The 14,882-nt window shown below is 47.2% G+C and overlaps 1 protein-coding gene across 6 annotated transcripts in view; it reads left to right on the forward strand.

The window, feature by feature from the left end:
* Positions 1–14,398, forward strand: part of L1CAM (L1 cell adhesion molecule) — a 47,982-nt gene extending 33,584 nt beyond the window's left edge. For 3 of the 6 annotated variants that reach the window (XM_031945192.1, XM_031945191.1, XM_031945193.1), the window contains 12 exons: positions 4,881–5,100; positions 5,290–5,402; positions 5,739–5,943; positions 6,053–6,175; positions 6,407–6,583; positions 6,839–6,958; positions 9,781–9,942; positions 10,731–10,865; positions 11,529–11,601; positions 11,749–11,760; positions 11,920–11,940; positions 12,864–14,398. In XM_031945192.1, coding sequence (XP_031801052.1) covers positions 4,881–5,100; positions 5,290–5,402; positions 5,739–5,943; positions 6,053–6,175; positions 6,407–6,583; positions 6,839–6,958; positions 9,781–9,942; positions 10,731–10,865; positions 11,529–11,601; positions 11,749–11,760; positions 11,920–11,940; positions 12,864–13,098 — 1,596 coding nt within the window. In that variant the 3' untranslated portion in view covers positions 13,099–14,398. The remainder of the gene's footprint in view (positions 1–4,880; positions 5,101–5,289; positions 5,403–5,738; positions 5,944–6,052; positions 6,176–6,406; positions 6,584–6,838; positions 6,959–9,780; positions 9,943–10,730; positions 10,866–11,528; positions 11,602–11,748; positions 11,761–11,919; positions 11,941–12,863) is intronic. The other 3 variants (XM_031945195.1, XM_031945196.1, XM_031945194.1) reach the window with 2 other exon arrangements.
* Positions 14,399–14,882: the final 484 nt, after the last annotated feature.

Raw genomic sequence — 14,882 nt, forward strand, 5'->3', positions numbered from 1 at the left:
ATTTGGGTACCAGGGGACCAAGCAGGGTCCTGTAGGTATCGATTCACCTGAAGGAAACATGGGGAATAGCGGGGAAAATCAGACCAGGGACAAATCCATTGACACCGAGAAAAGTAATGAGACAAGGGAAAGGAAGGCAAGTTATCCTAATACATGAATATCACCATCAGAAGGAAACCAGAGACCACGACATATAGGAAACCGGAGACCATGACATATAGGTCATGTGCGCCCAGAAGAGAATGTAACTTCCATGTGATAGGCTATAGGATCAATTTTGGGGGAAGGAGATGGGCCTAGGGAAAGAACTCACTCCAGAATCCACAAACTATATCCCTGACCTTGTGGCCCATTTCTGTCTTGTTTGTTTTTTAATTTGTCAAGTCTTTACTGGGTAGGTAGAAAAGTGAGGAAAGATCCAGGTTAGTCTATTTTGGCAGCAGCCTTCCTTATGGCAGCCAAGATGTTGTTGAGCAACATCTCTTCCTCTTGACTTGGATGAGGATGCAAGTTCCCATCCTTTTGTATGAACTAACAAGAATTCTCTTATCCTTCAAGACCTTTAAAATTCCATGACTCTTCTCTTTTAAGAGGCAAAACCATACTTCTCTGGATCAAATCTCTCAAAAATTTGGTGTTCTTGGTCAATCTGACATGGCAGTATCGGTATCTCAGATTTGGAATGTTCTTGGTGACTTTGGGATCATTCTTGAGACCTACAGCTATGAAGTAACAGATAACTGGTTATGACACTACTATACACCCAATGGAAGCTACAGCAGAAGTGAGTTGAGCTCGTCATCCATTGCTAATGAATTTTTCTCACCAGGACTCATTGGATTCATTGGCCTTAAGAATACTAACTACATGGGCTTCCTATACAGTAGAGCATGTGACCTCATGTGACTTCATGAATTCAGCCTCATGTTGCTTTTGGCCTTGGATGACAGAGACAAAAAGGATCCATACCTGGGATATACTGGACTAACTTTCCAAATAGATCTAAAGAGTTTTGATTTGGGAGATTCTCTGGAACCAGAGGAGGGGCAGAAGTTTAGCAAGAAGACAAATGTATTTTCATGAGTGGGATGGCCCCAAAGGAGAACTTCTAAGATTCAACTCACTGACTTCTGACCATTCCAGGGAAAATCTAGAAAATTCCCTTGTCTGAGGGAATATCTGTTGCTAAATTATATAATTACAGAATCCAGTAGCTCATGTGCATCACCCATAGTCGTAGTACTGAAGAAGAATGGAAAGCTGCACAGATATACTAAGTACTATGCTTTGAACAACGAAACCTAAGGCGGTCACTATACCATGCCAAGAACTCAAGATGCTTGTTAGATGGCCAGCGATTTTCTGTACTGGATCTGCGTGGTGGTTATTAACAGAAGATGGCTTCCATCTGCCCAGCCAGATTCTATCAGTTTGTGTGCATGGCCAAAATTATCTCGGGGACTCATGCGACTTACCAGAGACAGATGGAGAAAGTAGTTGGGAGCAGGGACAACCTGAAAGTGTTGTTCTATCTTGATGACATTATTTTCTGTGGGAAGATCTTAGAAACACATGACGAAAAAGACTGATGAAAATGTTAGATTGACTAGAGGAAAATGCTTTAAAACTTTCCAGTTAGAAATGCTAATTTTGTAGAGCCCCATGTGAGTCCTATCTCAAAAAGATGCGAATACTGACCTAGAAAAGGTGGAAGCACTTCTGACTTGGCCAGATCCAAAGAATCTTTGGATTTGGGACAGCTAGGTGGCATAGTGGAGAGAGTGAAGGCCTGAATTCAAATCCACACTTACTAGCTGTGTGATCTCAGGCAAGTTACTTAATTTCTGCCTGCCTGTTTCCTCAACTGTACCATGGGGATAATTATAGCACTTATCTCCCAAGATTCTTGTGAGGATCAAATCTGTAAAGGACTTAGCCCAGTGCCTGGCACTTAGTAGGTACTATATAAATGTTAGGTATTAGTATTATTTTCTTACCCTGAGGACTTTTCTAGGATTTATTTGGTGGTTATTATTGAAAAAAAAGATTTTAAAAATTGAATGAACTCACTAGAGAATATATGATTGAAGAGACATAGAAACAGAAAGACAAGAAATGTAAAACTGACTTCATAAACTTGGCAGAGACAAATGAATAGACAGATATAAACAAGATTTCAAAGACTCAGTCAGCTGTCTTACTCGGGCACCAGTGATGGGCTATGTTAAAGCAAACCTTTTGCCCTGCCTATGGATGCCAGTTTGGAGAGATTAGGAGCAGCCCTAAACTAAAAGAATGGTGGTCATATGAAACCAGTTGCATTTGTCAGCAGAGGTCCGAGTGCCAAGGAGACCCATTACCCCATTCATAAACTGGAGTTCCTTCACCTTGGAATGAGCAGTGGAAGTCATTGAGAAATTCAGACAGCGAATGGAATGAAGTTACAAGTTTGAACTGACACCAACTCACCGGTAGATTCTGACCATCACCTACCTGGATATTGGACACTTTGCCCCTGCAGCCTCTTCCTCCGATTGGTCGGTTCCTCCTAGAACCTCCATTTTAAGGAAAGGGCTCGGGTCCTTTTCCCCAGGTTGGGCTCCTGTTCTCTTCTTTCTGCTCATATGTGTATTCTCAGCACTTAGCATGGTACCTGCTTAATAAATACTTGATGTGACTTGACTCTACTACTAGTGAGCTCACTACCAGCCAGGGAAGAATAATGTGGCTATAGATACCCTATTCAGAGGATCATGTGATACTGTGACTGCGGTTGTATCTGAAGATTGAGGAAAACTTTATGTAACAGCCAAGGAGCTGGGACACAAACAGATGGCAGTTTGCAGCTGGAAGTTGAGAACTTCCACCAGATGGCATGGCAACAGCCTGTGTGAACCTTGATCCATTGAGTTGACCCCAGTTGCTTTAGTTGTCTGTGGATGACTGGCAAAGGGAGCATATGTCTGGCAGACTGTAACATCTGTGACAGTAATTAGTTCATTCAAAACCTAGGGGACAACCTAAGGGCCACTTGATTTCTTTCTTGTTAGCTTTTGGGAGTTTACTTTAGATGAAAAGTTCAGTCACTCCAAGTCCCCACTTGGCAACAATTGCTACCATCTAAGCACAAGTTGCATTCTCTACCTAACCTGACATTTTCTATCTGTCTCTGGTTAACCCCAGGGCTTTTGTGGTTGAGGCACAATTCACTTTATTGTATCGTAACAATACAGCAAGTATAGTGTCTGCCAATAGCCAGGCATTAGAAGAAGTTGGGGAAAGAAAGTGACCTTTTTCTTGGGACTTCTTCCTTTCTGCCCACAATTGCCCATAGAGTCAAGAACTCTCCCTGTCATTTCCCTTCTCTGCCACAGCCCAGTTCTTCCTTTGCTCCAACCTCTGGAATTCAAAAGTTTGGATTTTTTTCCCCCTGATTCTGAGGAAACTTCTCCCTTTTAAACAGTGCTAGGGGGTGTGCCGCTCAGTTTCTTATACAATGACTTCTATTGCTAATACTCATTTCTGATTGATTCCATTAAAAAAAGTGCTTTCACCAGAGCCCAATGGACTGGTTTCCATCATATATCCCACCCTTTCACTTTCACATGCACGGTCTGAGGGTTATTAAAGAGGAGAATTATGTCAGTTGACAAGCATTCTAATACCATGTGTCCAATCCCACTGTGCTAAATGCTGGGGATACAAAGAAAAAAATGGAAGTGTCTTTGTTCTTTAGGAGCTTATGCTTTTTCAAATGAGATTTTTATGTATGTATGTATATACACAGTACTTTGCATACTTTACAATTCTATCAAAATGCCAGATGTTGTTATTATTATTTTCTATCAGATTGAGGGCAGGGTAACAGGTTCTCGAGATTTTAAAATGGAAACAGAGTCCAAAGGCCTTGAGTTTTATTATGAGTCCACAGTTCTAGAGTTGGGAGGGAGGTTTGTGCTCCTGTACAAGTCAGATTTTTTAAAAATAAGTTTTTATTGATATCTCATATTTCTTACATCATCATAGTCATTATCTTTTCCCATCCCCCTCACAGAGAGCTGTCCCATATACAAGAGTATTTTTTAAAGAGGAAAAAAATGAGCACAACTGATAGAAACATTGAAAAAAAACTGAAACCATGTGTGATGTGTAACACCTGTGGACCTTCTGCCTCCACAAAGGGTTGGATTGGGCATGTGTTCTTTTCATTCAAACCTTGTTTGAGCTTTATAATTTTGTCATGTTCATTTAAAAAAAATTGGTGTGCTCTTTCCATTTACATTGTTATAGTAACCATTCATTTTCTTGGCTCTGCTTACTTTGCATCAGTTCATGTAGCTCTTTCCATGCTTCTTTCTTACTGCACAGTAATAGTCTATTACACTCATATACCACAAATTTGTTTAGCCATTATCCAATCCATGGGCATTAATTTTATTTCCAGTTCCTTGCTACCACAAAAAGTGCTGCTATAAATATTTTGGTGTATGATGGGGACTTTCTTCTTATTTGTAGCTTCCTTGGGGTATAAACCCAATTTTGGAGTCTCTGGTTCAAAGCAGACATTCTAATCACTTTATTTGCATATTTCCAGATAACTTTCCAAAATGGTGGAACCATTTCATAGCAATTTATTAGTGTGCTTGTCATTCTACAACCTCTCCAAGTGCTGAGTATTGCCAATTTTTGTCAGTTTGTAGGGTAGGAGGTGATACTTCAGGGTTTTTTTGATGTGCATATTATTAGTGATTTAGAACATTCTCGCATATAGCTGGGAATACTTTGCAGCTTTTCTTTTGAGAACCATTTGTTTATATCTTTGGTCAAAACTATTTTCTCCTGCACCTACTCACCCTTCTTCCTCACTCATTCCCCCACAGCCTCTAAAATGGATGGATTGGAATGGGATGGAATTGAAGTATCGCGTGCAGTGGCGTCAAAAAAATGAGTCAGAGTGGCAGGAGGTTATGGCGAGAGCCCCCAGTTTTGTGGTGTCTAACACACCCACCTTTGTGCCCTATGAGATCAAGGTCCAGGCGGTCAATGAGGTGGGGAAGGGACCTGACCCTCAAATTGTCATTGGCTACTCTGGTGAGGATGGTGAGTACCTGGCCTGTGGAAGAGGGTGAGTGGGTGTAAGATAAAGCTAGGAGTCTGAGGGTATGGGTAAGAGAACTGGGTTGTATGTTGAAGGTGAGAGTTCTAGCTTGCTCTTCTCTAGTGCTGGGGGTCAGTGTCGAGGAGAAGAGGTGGGCACACTCTAACTTCTGTCCATGGGTTTATGTCCAGTTCCCCAGGCCATTCCTATAATAGATATTGAGTCATTGAATGCAACTTCAGTGAAAATCAAGTGGGGGCCTGTGGATCTGAACAAAGTCAGAGGGCATCTTCGTGGATATAAGGTAAGGGGCCCAAAGAAGGTGGGTGGGAATGGGGAACTGGAAGGGAGTGGGAAGTGAGAAGGCCTGCTGAGGAGGGGGCCACGGAAGAGACCATAAGCAATGTGGAAAAAGGAAAGGAGGTTGGCCCAGCTGAGCCCCCATCCCCAAAAGTGCTCCCCTTCTGAGAGTATCTGAAGTACAGGCCCAAGTCTACACCATCGGGAAGGAGGGAAGGGCTAAAGGAAGGGGAAAGGGTCTATCTGGGCCAACAGGGGGACCACAGCAGGGGCCTGAGAGCCACGTCACTGGGGTGCAAGGAAGAAGTACCTACCCACTCTACCATTTCCTTCCTCTCAGGTGACGTACTGGTGGGTGAATAGCCGCTGGAGTAGGAGCAAGAGACACAGCTCCAAAATGTCCATCGAGAGGCCCGCCAGCGCCACAGAAGCTGTCCTTTCAGACTTGCGGCCCTATAGCATCTATAACGTACAGGTGCAAGTGTTCAATGGTCGGGGCCTGGGTCCACCCAGCGAGACTAGGCAATTCCATACTGAAGAGGGAGGTGAGCAACCCCCCTTGCCCTCCCTGTCTTCTCCAGTCTCCTATTCTTCAGCCCTTTGTGGTTCCTCAGTCCATACTAGATTCTGACTATCTTTTGCCTCGTTCTTCAGTACCAGACCGCCCACAGTCACTGCATCTGCGACGCCTGTCTGACACAGCCCTACAACTCTCCTGGAAACCTCCTCTCAACCCAAATGGGGAGCTCAAAGGCTATCAGCTTTTTTACGAGGCCAGTAAGTACTTTTTTTTTAATCTCAGGCTCTGGGTGGGGCTCAGTCTGATGGCTGTGGGCCATAACTATCTAAACTGGGAAAATTTCAGGGAGTGGGGAAAGGGATACTGTTATACCAAGAGCCAGGTTCTGGGACCCAAGGAATCCTGTATGAGTGAGGCATCATGGGAGGAGATAATCTCGGAGGGGGGAAGGCGATGCCAATTTGGTATACTCTGAATCATCCCTATAGTTAATCAGGAGACAGAAGAGAAAGAGAAAAAGAACCAGACCCTGCATCCCACCATACTGATGCTCAACCTGAGCGGCCTCAGCCCCCAGGCTCTGTACCACTTCCAGCTTCGAGCCACCACCAGCGTGGGCCCTGGTGAAATGATCACCCAAGAAGGAAGCACCATACTCAAGTCAGGTAGGAGCCTGGGGCAGAGGTGGGGGGGGGGGAAGAAGGAGAGGCCCGCCTGCTATCTGCCCAGGTGGAATGAGGCAAGGCCTCCCTCCTCTGTCCCAAATGGACCAGGAAGCCCCGATTCCTGGACGTCAATGGGATACCTATGGTGGTGAGGGGATTGAGCTAAAGCTAATGCCCAAGGGGAAAGATGGGAAAAGAGGGGGTACTATATCCTCACTCTCCCACAATGTTTCTCTCCTTCTGACCATTCCACAGGGATCCCAACTTTTGGAAACATCTCGGCTGTGACCAGTGAGAATGCAAGCACTATTTATTGGTCTCCAGAGGAGGGACAGCATGACGTCACATTCAAGATATGGTTCAAATCTATAGAAGGTACTTCAGGGTGTGTGTGTGTGTGTGTGTGTGTGAGAGAGAGAGAGAGAGAGAGAGAGAGAGAGAGAGAGAGAGAGAGAGAGAGAGAGAGATACAAAGAGAGACAGAGACAGATACAGACAAGATAGAGAGATAGTGTTGTGATATGGGAACCTCCTGCCAGTGGCTGCTGGAGGTCCAAATCAGACCTGTAAAATGGATCTCTTCATATGAGAGGATGATGATGATACAAGAAGACTGAGAGGCAGTTACCGTTGTCTAACCTCCCTACCGAGAAGCTGTTTCATTGTCTGACCTCCCTCCTTGTCCCTCTGCCTCCAGTTTATCTCATTCCCCGTCCACAAGGAACACCTGTGTCAGTAAAGCTGCTTGTTAGGATCCACAGCTGTGGAGGCTCTCGGAGAACTGACCTGCCCCTTCACTTAGGCATGGTCCTTAACAAGATAGAGACAAAGAGATAGAAGAGAGACACAGAGAGACAGAGACAGATACAGACAAGATAGAAAGAGACAAAGAGATAGAGAGAGGGGGAGGAGACAGACAAAGAGAGACATATAGACAACACAGAGAGAAACAGACAGAGACAGATAGAGGAGACAGAGACAGACAGACACACAGAGAGAGAGAGAGACAGAGACAGAGACAGAGAGAGACCGAGAGAGAGGAGTGGGGTAGAGGGGGCTCTCCAAAGTAGGATTTGTCATTCCTGATCCCAGGAAGAGGCATTGAGCCAGCCCAGCCTTTGAGCCTTCAGTGGTTCCTCTTCCCCTTGTTGACCCCCCACTTCACTGGCCACCTCCCCTACTGGCCACCCCCACGGGTCTGCTTCACACATGTCCCTTTGTTTGACAAAAAGGTCACACTCTCCTCTGAACCAGCCCAGGCACTCTGTATCAGGGCATAGTCACTGGAAAGCCTCCCTCTCCTTCTTTGATTTTTCAATTTATTCATGCAAAAAGCATAAAGGTGAAATTGCATTTAGGGCTTTTTTGTTTGGCAGGGGGCAGGGTCTGAACCCGAGAAGGGAGTCATCATTAGGGTAAGAGAATTCCCTGAGTAGGAAACTCCCTTCACGAATTGTGGTCAGCACTGGCTCTGTCATAGGGCCTAGATGGCCCCGAGGTGGGGCTTGAAGCCAGGTTTTCTCACTCTGAAGCTGCTTCTGTAGCCATTCATTATAACTAGGCTGGCTCTTAATTTGTTTCTTTAATTGTATGTCGAACAAATTCCCTTTATTGGGATAATTATAATCCAGGGCAGAGAAATACAGAATGGAGTGAAAACATCTCTTGGTATCTACACTGTCATTTTCACCTTTCCCTCACTATTGAAATCAGTGCTATGTGACATAGGCTAAGTCACTCACCTTCCCTGAGCCTTGGACTCCTCATCTGTAAAATAGATTTCTGCTGAAGCTCAAATTGAGAATGTTCATGAAACATTCTGCAAACCTTAGAGTACAGAAGAAAAGCCTTTTCTTTCTTCTTCCATCACCTTCAGCATCATTAATGACGAGGTATCAGCAACTCAGCTCTGGAAAAGGGTTTTGAAGATATACAGTTCAATAGTGCATGGAACAAGCAAGACACAATAGAATGAGTGCTGGATTTGGGCTCAGGGGACCTGTCTATAACTGTACGATCTGGGCAAATCCCTTCCCCTCCGTGGGCCACAGTTTCCCCATCTGTAAAATGAGAACATTGGATCTGATGGTCTCTGATGTTCTTTCCAACATTGGATCTAGAATCCTACAACAACTTGTCCGATGGTACAATTTTATTTGGATGATGGTGTGAGATCTGACAGTTTTATTGTTTTTTGATCACTCCTTATTCCCTCGAGGTTGTCAAGCAGCTATGATGACCAGAGGCATTATTTGTTCAGGCAGGGGATGAATTCAAGAATACTCTTTCCATTAGAAATGTCCATTCATTCCACCCATTCCAATTCTATTCCCAACCACATCCTGCCATTTCTGGGACAACTTCCTCCTCCTTTGTTTAGCGTCATTAAGATCTGATTTAAGGACCCAAAGGTCATTAAAAAGTTCATCTGGATGAAAAATGGGAAGACTCTTGTGAAAAGACTCATTGTTTTCTCCAGAACTTTGTATTCTGGCCTCTCCTCCCTCCCTATAAGAGCAGATTCTTCTTCTTTTTTTTTAAAGACATTTCATCAATATTTTCAACATATTGATGCTTTATTTTCCTACCCCTTTCACTTCCTTCTGCCCCAGAATATTTTTTTGGTAATTAAAAAAAAAATAGCTGAGCAAAACCAACTGCCCCAAAGATTGCTGTTTATAGAATATGCTATGTTCCCCACCCATAGGGTGATAGGAGCCTCCCCCACCTCCCCCCCACCAAGAGGAACAAGGCACGGCTCATTGCCCCATCTTCAGGATGGAGATTTGTCGTTACCATTGGCTTGCCTTGTTGAGCTGTTTGTGTTCATACTCTTGTCACCGTGGTGTGTTCTTTACTTTGTCCTGCTTCTGATTGTTTTTCTATCCTTCTTGTTCTAAGGGTCAAGTGAGAATGTATGTCAAATGACAACGTTAACCCTCATTATTCGTTTTACTTCATCAGCTTGTGGGGGAGCTCTGTTAGTGAGTCTCAGGCTTGACTGACATTTTGATTTCTCTCATTCTACTTCTCTGGTCATCGAGTCATTCAGTCGCTGGTTTGTCGGAGGGACTTGAGGGATGTTCTGATGGTTTGTGGGAATGGTGAGACCAAATACTTGAAGTTGCTGTATCTTTGGGGATGTTTATTTGCTGTCCTCCCCTTCCTTCCTTTCTTTCCCTCTGCTATTGCCCAAAGGTAAGAAGCTTATCCAGCCCCAGCATGTCAATTACAGTCAGAAATTCTACATTCAGGAGAACCTCGAGCCTGACACTCAGTACACCATCTGCTTCTTTGGCTACAACTACACAGATGAGATGGTGCTTTTCAGGGAGATGGAGGTGAAAACCGGTGGCACAGGTGGGTTCCTGGGCCCAGAACTTCCTCTGGGTCCTTTGGTACGATACAAGGTCATGCTGACGAGGTTGAAACGTGGGATTGCCGACCAAACCCTGACCCATTGACTGAATCTCGACTCTGGTCCCGGATCGAACCCTGACCTTGGTCGCTGGCCGAATGCTTACTCGGACTCCCAATGTGTGCTGCAAACGCATGCCCATTTTTAGGAAGTCTGAGCAAGAGGCTGTGCAGACCTTCCCTGCCCTTGTCCTCCTCACATTTAGTCTACAACAGGGCTTCTTAAACCTTTTCCAGTGGTGACCTCTGTCCAAGAAATTTTACATGATCCGGGTATATCGTTTTATAAAATAGGTTTACAACTCAAACATTTACTGATGAGAAGGCAGAATTTCACAACCCCACATTCAGTTACAAGACCCCCATATGGGATTAAGAATCATGGCTCTAGAAACAGGGCTCTAGAGTACAATCTTCCTTTCTAAAAATATTAGAGGATTTATCTGCTTTAGAAATCTTCTGGTTTCTGAGCCACGCTCATTTTAAGTGTGTGCAAATCACAGTTAGGTGTCTGGGCAAGAAAGCCAGGGGCCTTTCCCTAGCTTTGGCCTGGTGGGGATGGAGGGGCAGTGTTTTACCCTTTCCTTCAGTGTGCTGGGCAGGGCCTTCCTCCGTGTGCTTTAGGGTATTCACTCACTGTGAAGGCCCTTAGAGTTTCTCCAATGGCTATTTTGTTTGTTTGTTTCCCGGCTCGGGACTGGGCTCTGCATCTCTGACCCTTCCCGCCTCAGATCGAGTGAAGCTGACGCCCGGGAACTTTGCCACCAAGAGCTGGTTTATTGTCTTTATAAGTGCCATCATCCTTCTCCTTCTCATCCTTCTGATTCTTTGCTTTATCAAGCGCAGCAAGGGCGGCAAATACTCAGGTAAAAAGATCTGCTGTTCTCCGCCCCCCCCCCAAATGGTCACACAAATACACATGTACACCTATATGTGCATGTGCATGTGACTGTATCCACATATAGATAGGCTTGGAAGGTCACTCAGGGCTTCTGGATCATGTCTCCGTGCTCCTAGGAAAGGGGTGGGCAGAGAAGAGAAGAGTAGCCAAAGAGAAAGGAAGGCAGGGTGCAGATGGTCAGGATTGGAGGCCACAGGAGTCGAGTGGCAAGGGAAGAGGCTCCTGCTCTGGGCGGAGCAGTGTCCCTGCCTGACTCATTCAGTCCTTCATCCATTCAACAAATGCTTGCAAACATCTCCAGAACCCAGTGATGAGCACTGTGGGGCAGGGGGCTGGGGAGTGGGGTCAAAAACAAAGAAAATTGCTTCAGGAAGAGCACCTGACTGGGAGGATTGTAGTGAAGATTGAACGAGATGAGGTTTTTTAAAGGGCTAGATCTTGGTAGACAGGCTAAGTAGGCTCTGCCCCGATTGTGGTGACGCTTCCCACAAGGCTGTGGGAGCCCCGGGGTGGTTGGAGGTGGGGGTCTTTGAGCTTTGTCTGGAGGGTTGGAGCAGGTTTCTGGGGGTGGAGATGGAGAGGGAGAATAGCAGAAAGCAGCAGAAGCCATCTTTTCCTGTACCCATAGTCAAGGATAAGGAAGACACGCAGGTGGACTCTGAGGCCAGGCCGATGAAAGATGAGACATTTGGCGAGTACAGGTGAGTGGGGGAGGGGTGGGAACCGGGGGGGTGGGACACTGGTGTCCAAACTTGTCCTTCTCAGCTGTCGGGTGGGCTTCAGAGGGGCTTGGAAGCCTGCCTGATGCCATGTTTTTCTCTCTCTTCTTTGCTGCTTGGGTCCTTCAGGTCCCTGGAGAGGTAAGGCAGCAGGGGTGGGGCAAGCTACAGGCCAGGGTCCTAAGAGCAGGCTAATCAGTGCTGCTGGGGTGGGATTTTCCTTGGGGGTGGGGAGGAAGGGCCCTGCCCTGTACCCCCATTCCTTGACACTTTTCTCTTGTTCTCCTCTGTCTACACCAGCTTCTCTATCCTTAAATATAGGTAACTGCCTCCACCCCCGGCCCATCCCGGAGCAATCTCCTTGCTTTTGTGTCCTTTCTCTCCCCTTCCTCTCCTAATTCCTCTCCTTGGCTCCTAGACTCGGGAAGAGTGTGACCCCCATCTTTCCTGCCCCCTTCCCTACCTCTTCTCCTCGAACTGAGCTTTGGGGTCTGCATGTCATGGTTCTGTTCTCCCCTCTTCGAGCTGGGCTGCCCCTCTTGCCCTTTTGATATTCTTTTCTCCTAATTGTGGGATGTCCTGATGCCTAGGTTGAGGGGGTTAGGGAAAAGCTAGGGAAAGTCGAAAGTGCTTTAGAGGTGTGTGCACTTGTGGTACCTCGAAAATTGGAACCAGGGTCTCTGAGTTCAAATCCTGGTTTGCCACTTACAGTCCCCTTCTCTGAAAACCAGGAGGTTGGACTAAATGACTTCTAAGATCCTTTTCAGCTTTAAACTATGATCCTATGAGTCAACCTAGATAGACTTCATCTGGAAATCCCAGGCTCTCAGGCACAACCATTTCCTGAAACATATGGTGGATGTTTAGCCTACCGTTCTTGCATTATCTAGATCATTCATTCTACTATGACACAAACAAGTACTTATTCTCTCTCCCCCCCACCAGAGACACGTGCATTCGAATTTCTCTGGTTTCCCAAATAGTCCCCGAGGCATGACTGGGGGACTGAGCAGGTGATCTCAGGATCCCCCCAAACTCTACTAACATGCATGTTCCCCTTGGCCATGAGCTGGGCAGGCTCCTTGCACGTGCTGGTCTTTGCACGTGCTCTCTGGGCATGGGAATGCAGAAAGCACTCATTTTGAGGGGACAAAGGAGGGGAAAGCCAGGGACTGTCTTCCAGATGTGGTCAGGGCAAGGTCTCCCTTCGCCTGCAGCACACCCAAGCCTCCCTTCTCTTCTAGCGACAACGAAGAGAAAGGCTTCGGGAGCAGCCAGCCTTCCTTGAATGGAGACATCAAGCCCCTGGGCAGTGACGACAGCCTGGCCGACTACGGCGGCAGCGTGGACGTTCAGTTCAACGAGGACGGCTCCTTCATCGGCCAGTACAGCGGCAAGAAGGAGAAGGAGGCCGCCGGAGGCAATGACAGCTCTGGGGCCACTTCTCCCATCAACCCCACCACTGTGACCCTGGAGTAGTCCAGCACTGCCCGGAGGCAGAGGGGCCCGCACGCTCCCACCCAGTCAGCTTCTGTCTCCTCGTCACCGAGGGGTTTCCTCCATGCCGCTCCACCGGGAGCCCCTGGCCCTCTTCCTCCGTCCCCGGGTGGGTGGGACGCAAGGATCAGGGGACCAGGGCATCTCCGGATCCCCTTCTCCTCAGCCCTTCCCCATATAATTGCCAAAAATGAAGTCCGCTCCTCCCCCATCTCCGCACCCAGGTTTTCTCCCACCCAGGGACTAACCCCTACATGTAAAGTTACCACAGCCGGCCCCACCCTAAGCCCCTTCTAGCTCTTTTCTCTGAGTGGTGACAGTTTGGGAGGGTATGAAGGGTGAGCCCCAAGCAGTGTCTCCCAGACCCTGTGACCCTCACCCTCTGGAAGGGCTGGGGAGTGATTTGGGGGATGTGTAAAGCATGCCTCTTTAGGACCAGGCTAGAGCCTCATCCCTGCCTCGCCTCCTAGGCCAGGAAGGGGGTGCCGCTGGATAGCCGAACGCCCCCTCCCCCAGCCCCTTTCTCCCTACCCCCTCTTCGGCCAGCCCGAGGCTGGAGAGGGGAATCGGCCCGTGGCTGGGCTCATCTCCGCCACGCCGATGGCTCAAGAGTCCCCCCATAGCAGGACCCCAACCCCTCCATCCTCCATCCCTTCCTCACTTTCCCCCAGGTCCCTTCACACTGCTTCCAGGTGCATCTCATACACAAGCTGCCTTTGTTACACACACAACGCTGGACAAGAAGCCGAGTGGCCTCTGTCAGTCGCCTGTCGAGCGTCTGACTCCCTCCCGCCTCCCCCGGGACCCAGTATCCTGACCATATTCACTCCATTCCCTGTCTCTTGGGTTGGGACGCAGAACACACAGACACAAGCTCTCCCCTAGTTCGTCACCCTCCCCTGGTGCACCTCCCCCTCCCCCAGCCAGTGCATCCTTTCTCAGTGTAAATACCTTGTGACTTTGGACAGTTTGTAGCCTCCTCTGCTCTCCCCCCCCACCCCACCCCCGCTAGTGTGTAGGCCCATGTCTGAGTCTAGGTGGTTGCTAGGTTTCCATAGCGATTAGCTTTGATAATCCCATCCCAAGGAAAAAAAACAAACACAAAAAATAAAAAGGAGAGGGGGGAAAGTGGAAACTGTCACCCCTCCAGCAGCGCTGTCGCAGCCTCCGTCTGTACACGTCCGCTTGGTCTGTTGACAAACCCCGATGCCCTCTTTTTATATTATATATATGTACATATATGACAGAATTATAACAGTCAAATAAAAACCTGGAAATGTCATTGAGACTCTTTGGCTGTTCTTGGTGTTCAAGCAAGGTCCCCATGGTGGGCCAGGGAATGGAGGAAGGCCAAGGAGAAGGGTGCTACTTGGGGCTGTTCCCTTTCCTTCTGGGACCTCACTTTCCTCCGTGAAGTGAGAGGTTTGGGCTAGCTGTCGCTTAAGCACCATTCTCCAAGATGAACTGGGTACAGCAATTGAGATCAGCTACAACCTGAGGCTGGGGAGGGGGGTTGTTTTTAGAAGCTCAGAACGTGAACAGTGGGGTGTAAGAGCCCCTGAATCTTCATCTCCCCACATCCCTGGCCAACTCTCAATATATATATAAAACTATCCTACAGAGAGAACCTCGGTTTCCTGGAGGAGGAAATAAGAGGACATCAGAAATCAGAGCAATCTTTTCTTGACTTGTGGTTCCCAGGCTGCCATTCAGAAGTTACTCTTCAAAACCACATCACTAAGCTGGATGACTCCTGTGTGCTCAGG

This window comes from Sarcophilus harrisii, chromosome X, assembly GCF_902635505.1.
Source record: "Sarcophilus harrisii chromosome X, mSarHar1.11, whole genome shotgun sequence".
Taxonomy (NCBI): domain Eukaryota; kingdom Metazoa; phylum Chordata; class Mammalia; order Dasyuromorphia; family Dasyuridae; genus Sarcophilus; species Sarcophilus harrisii.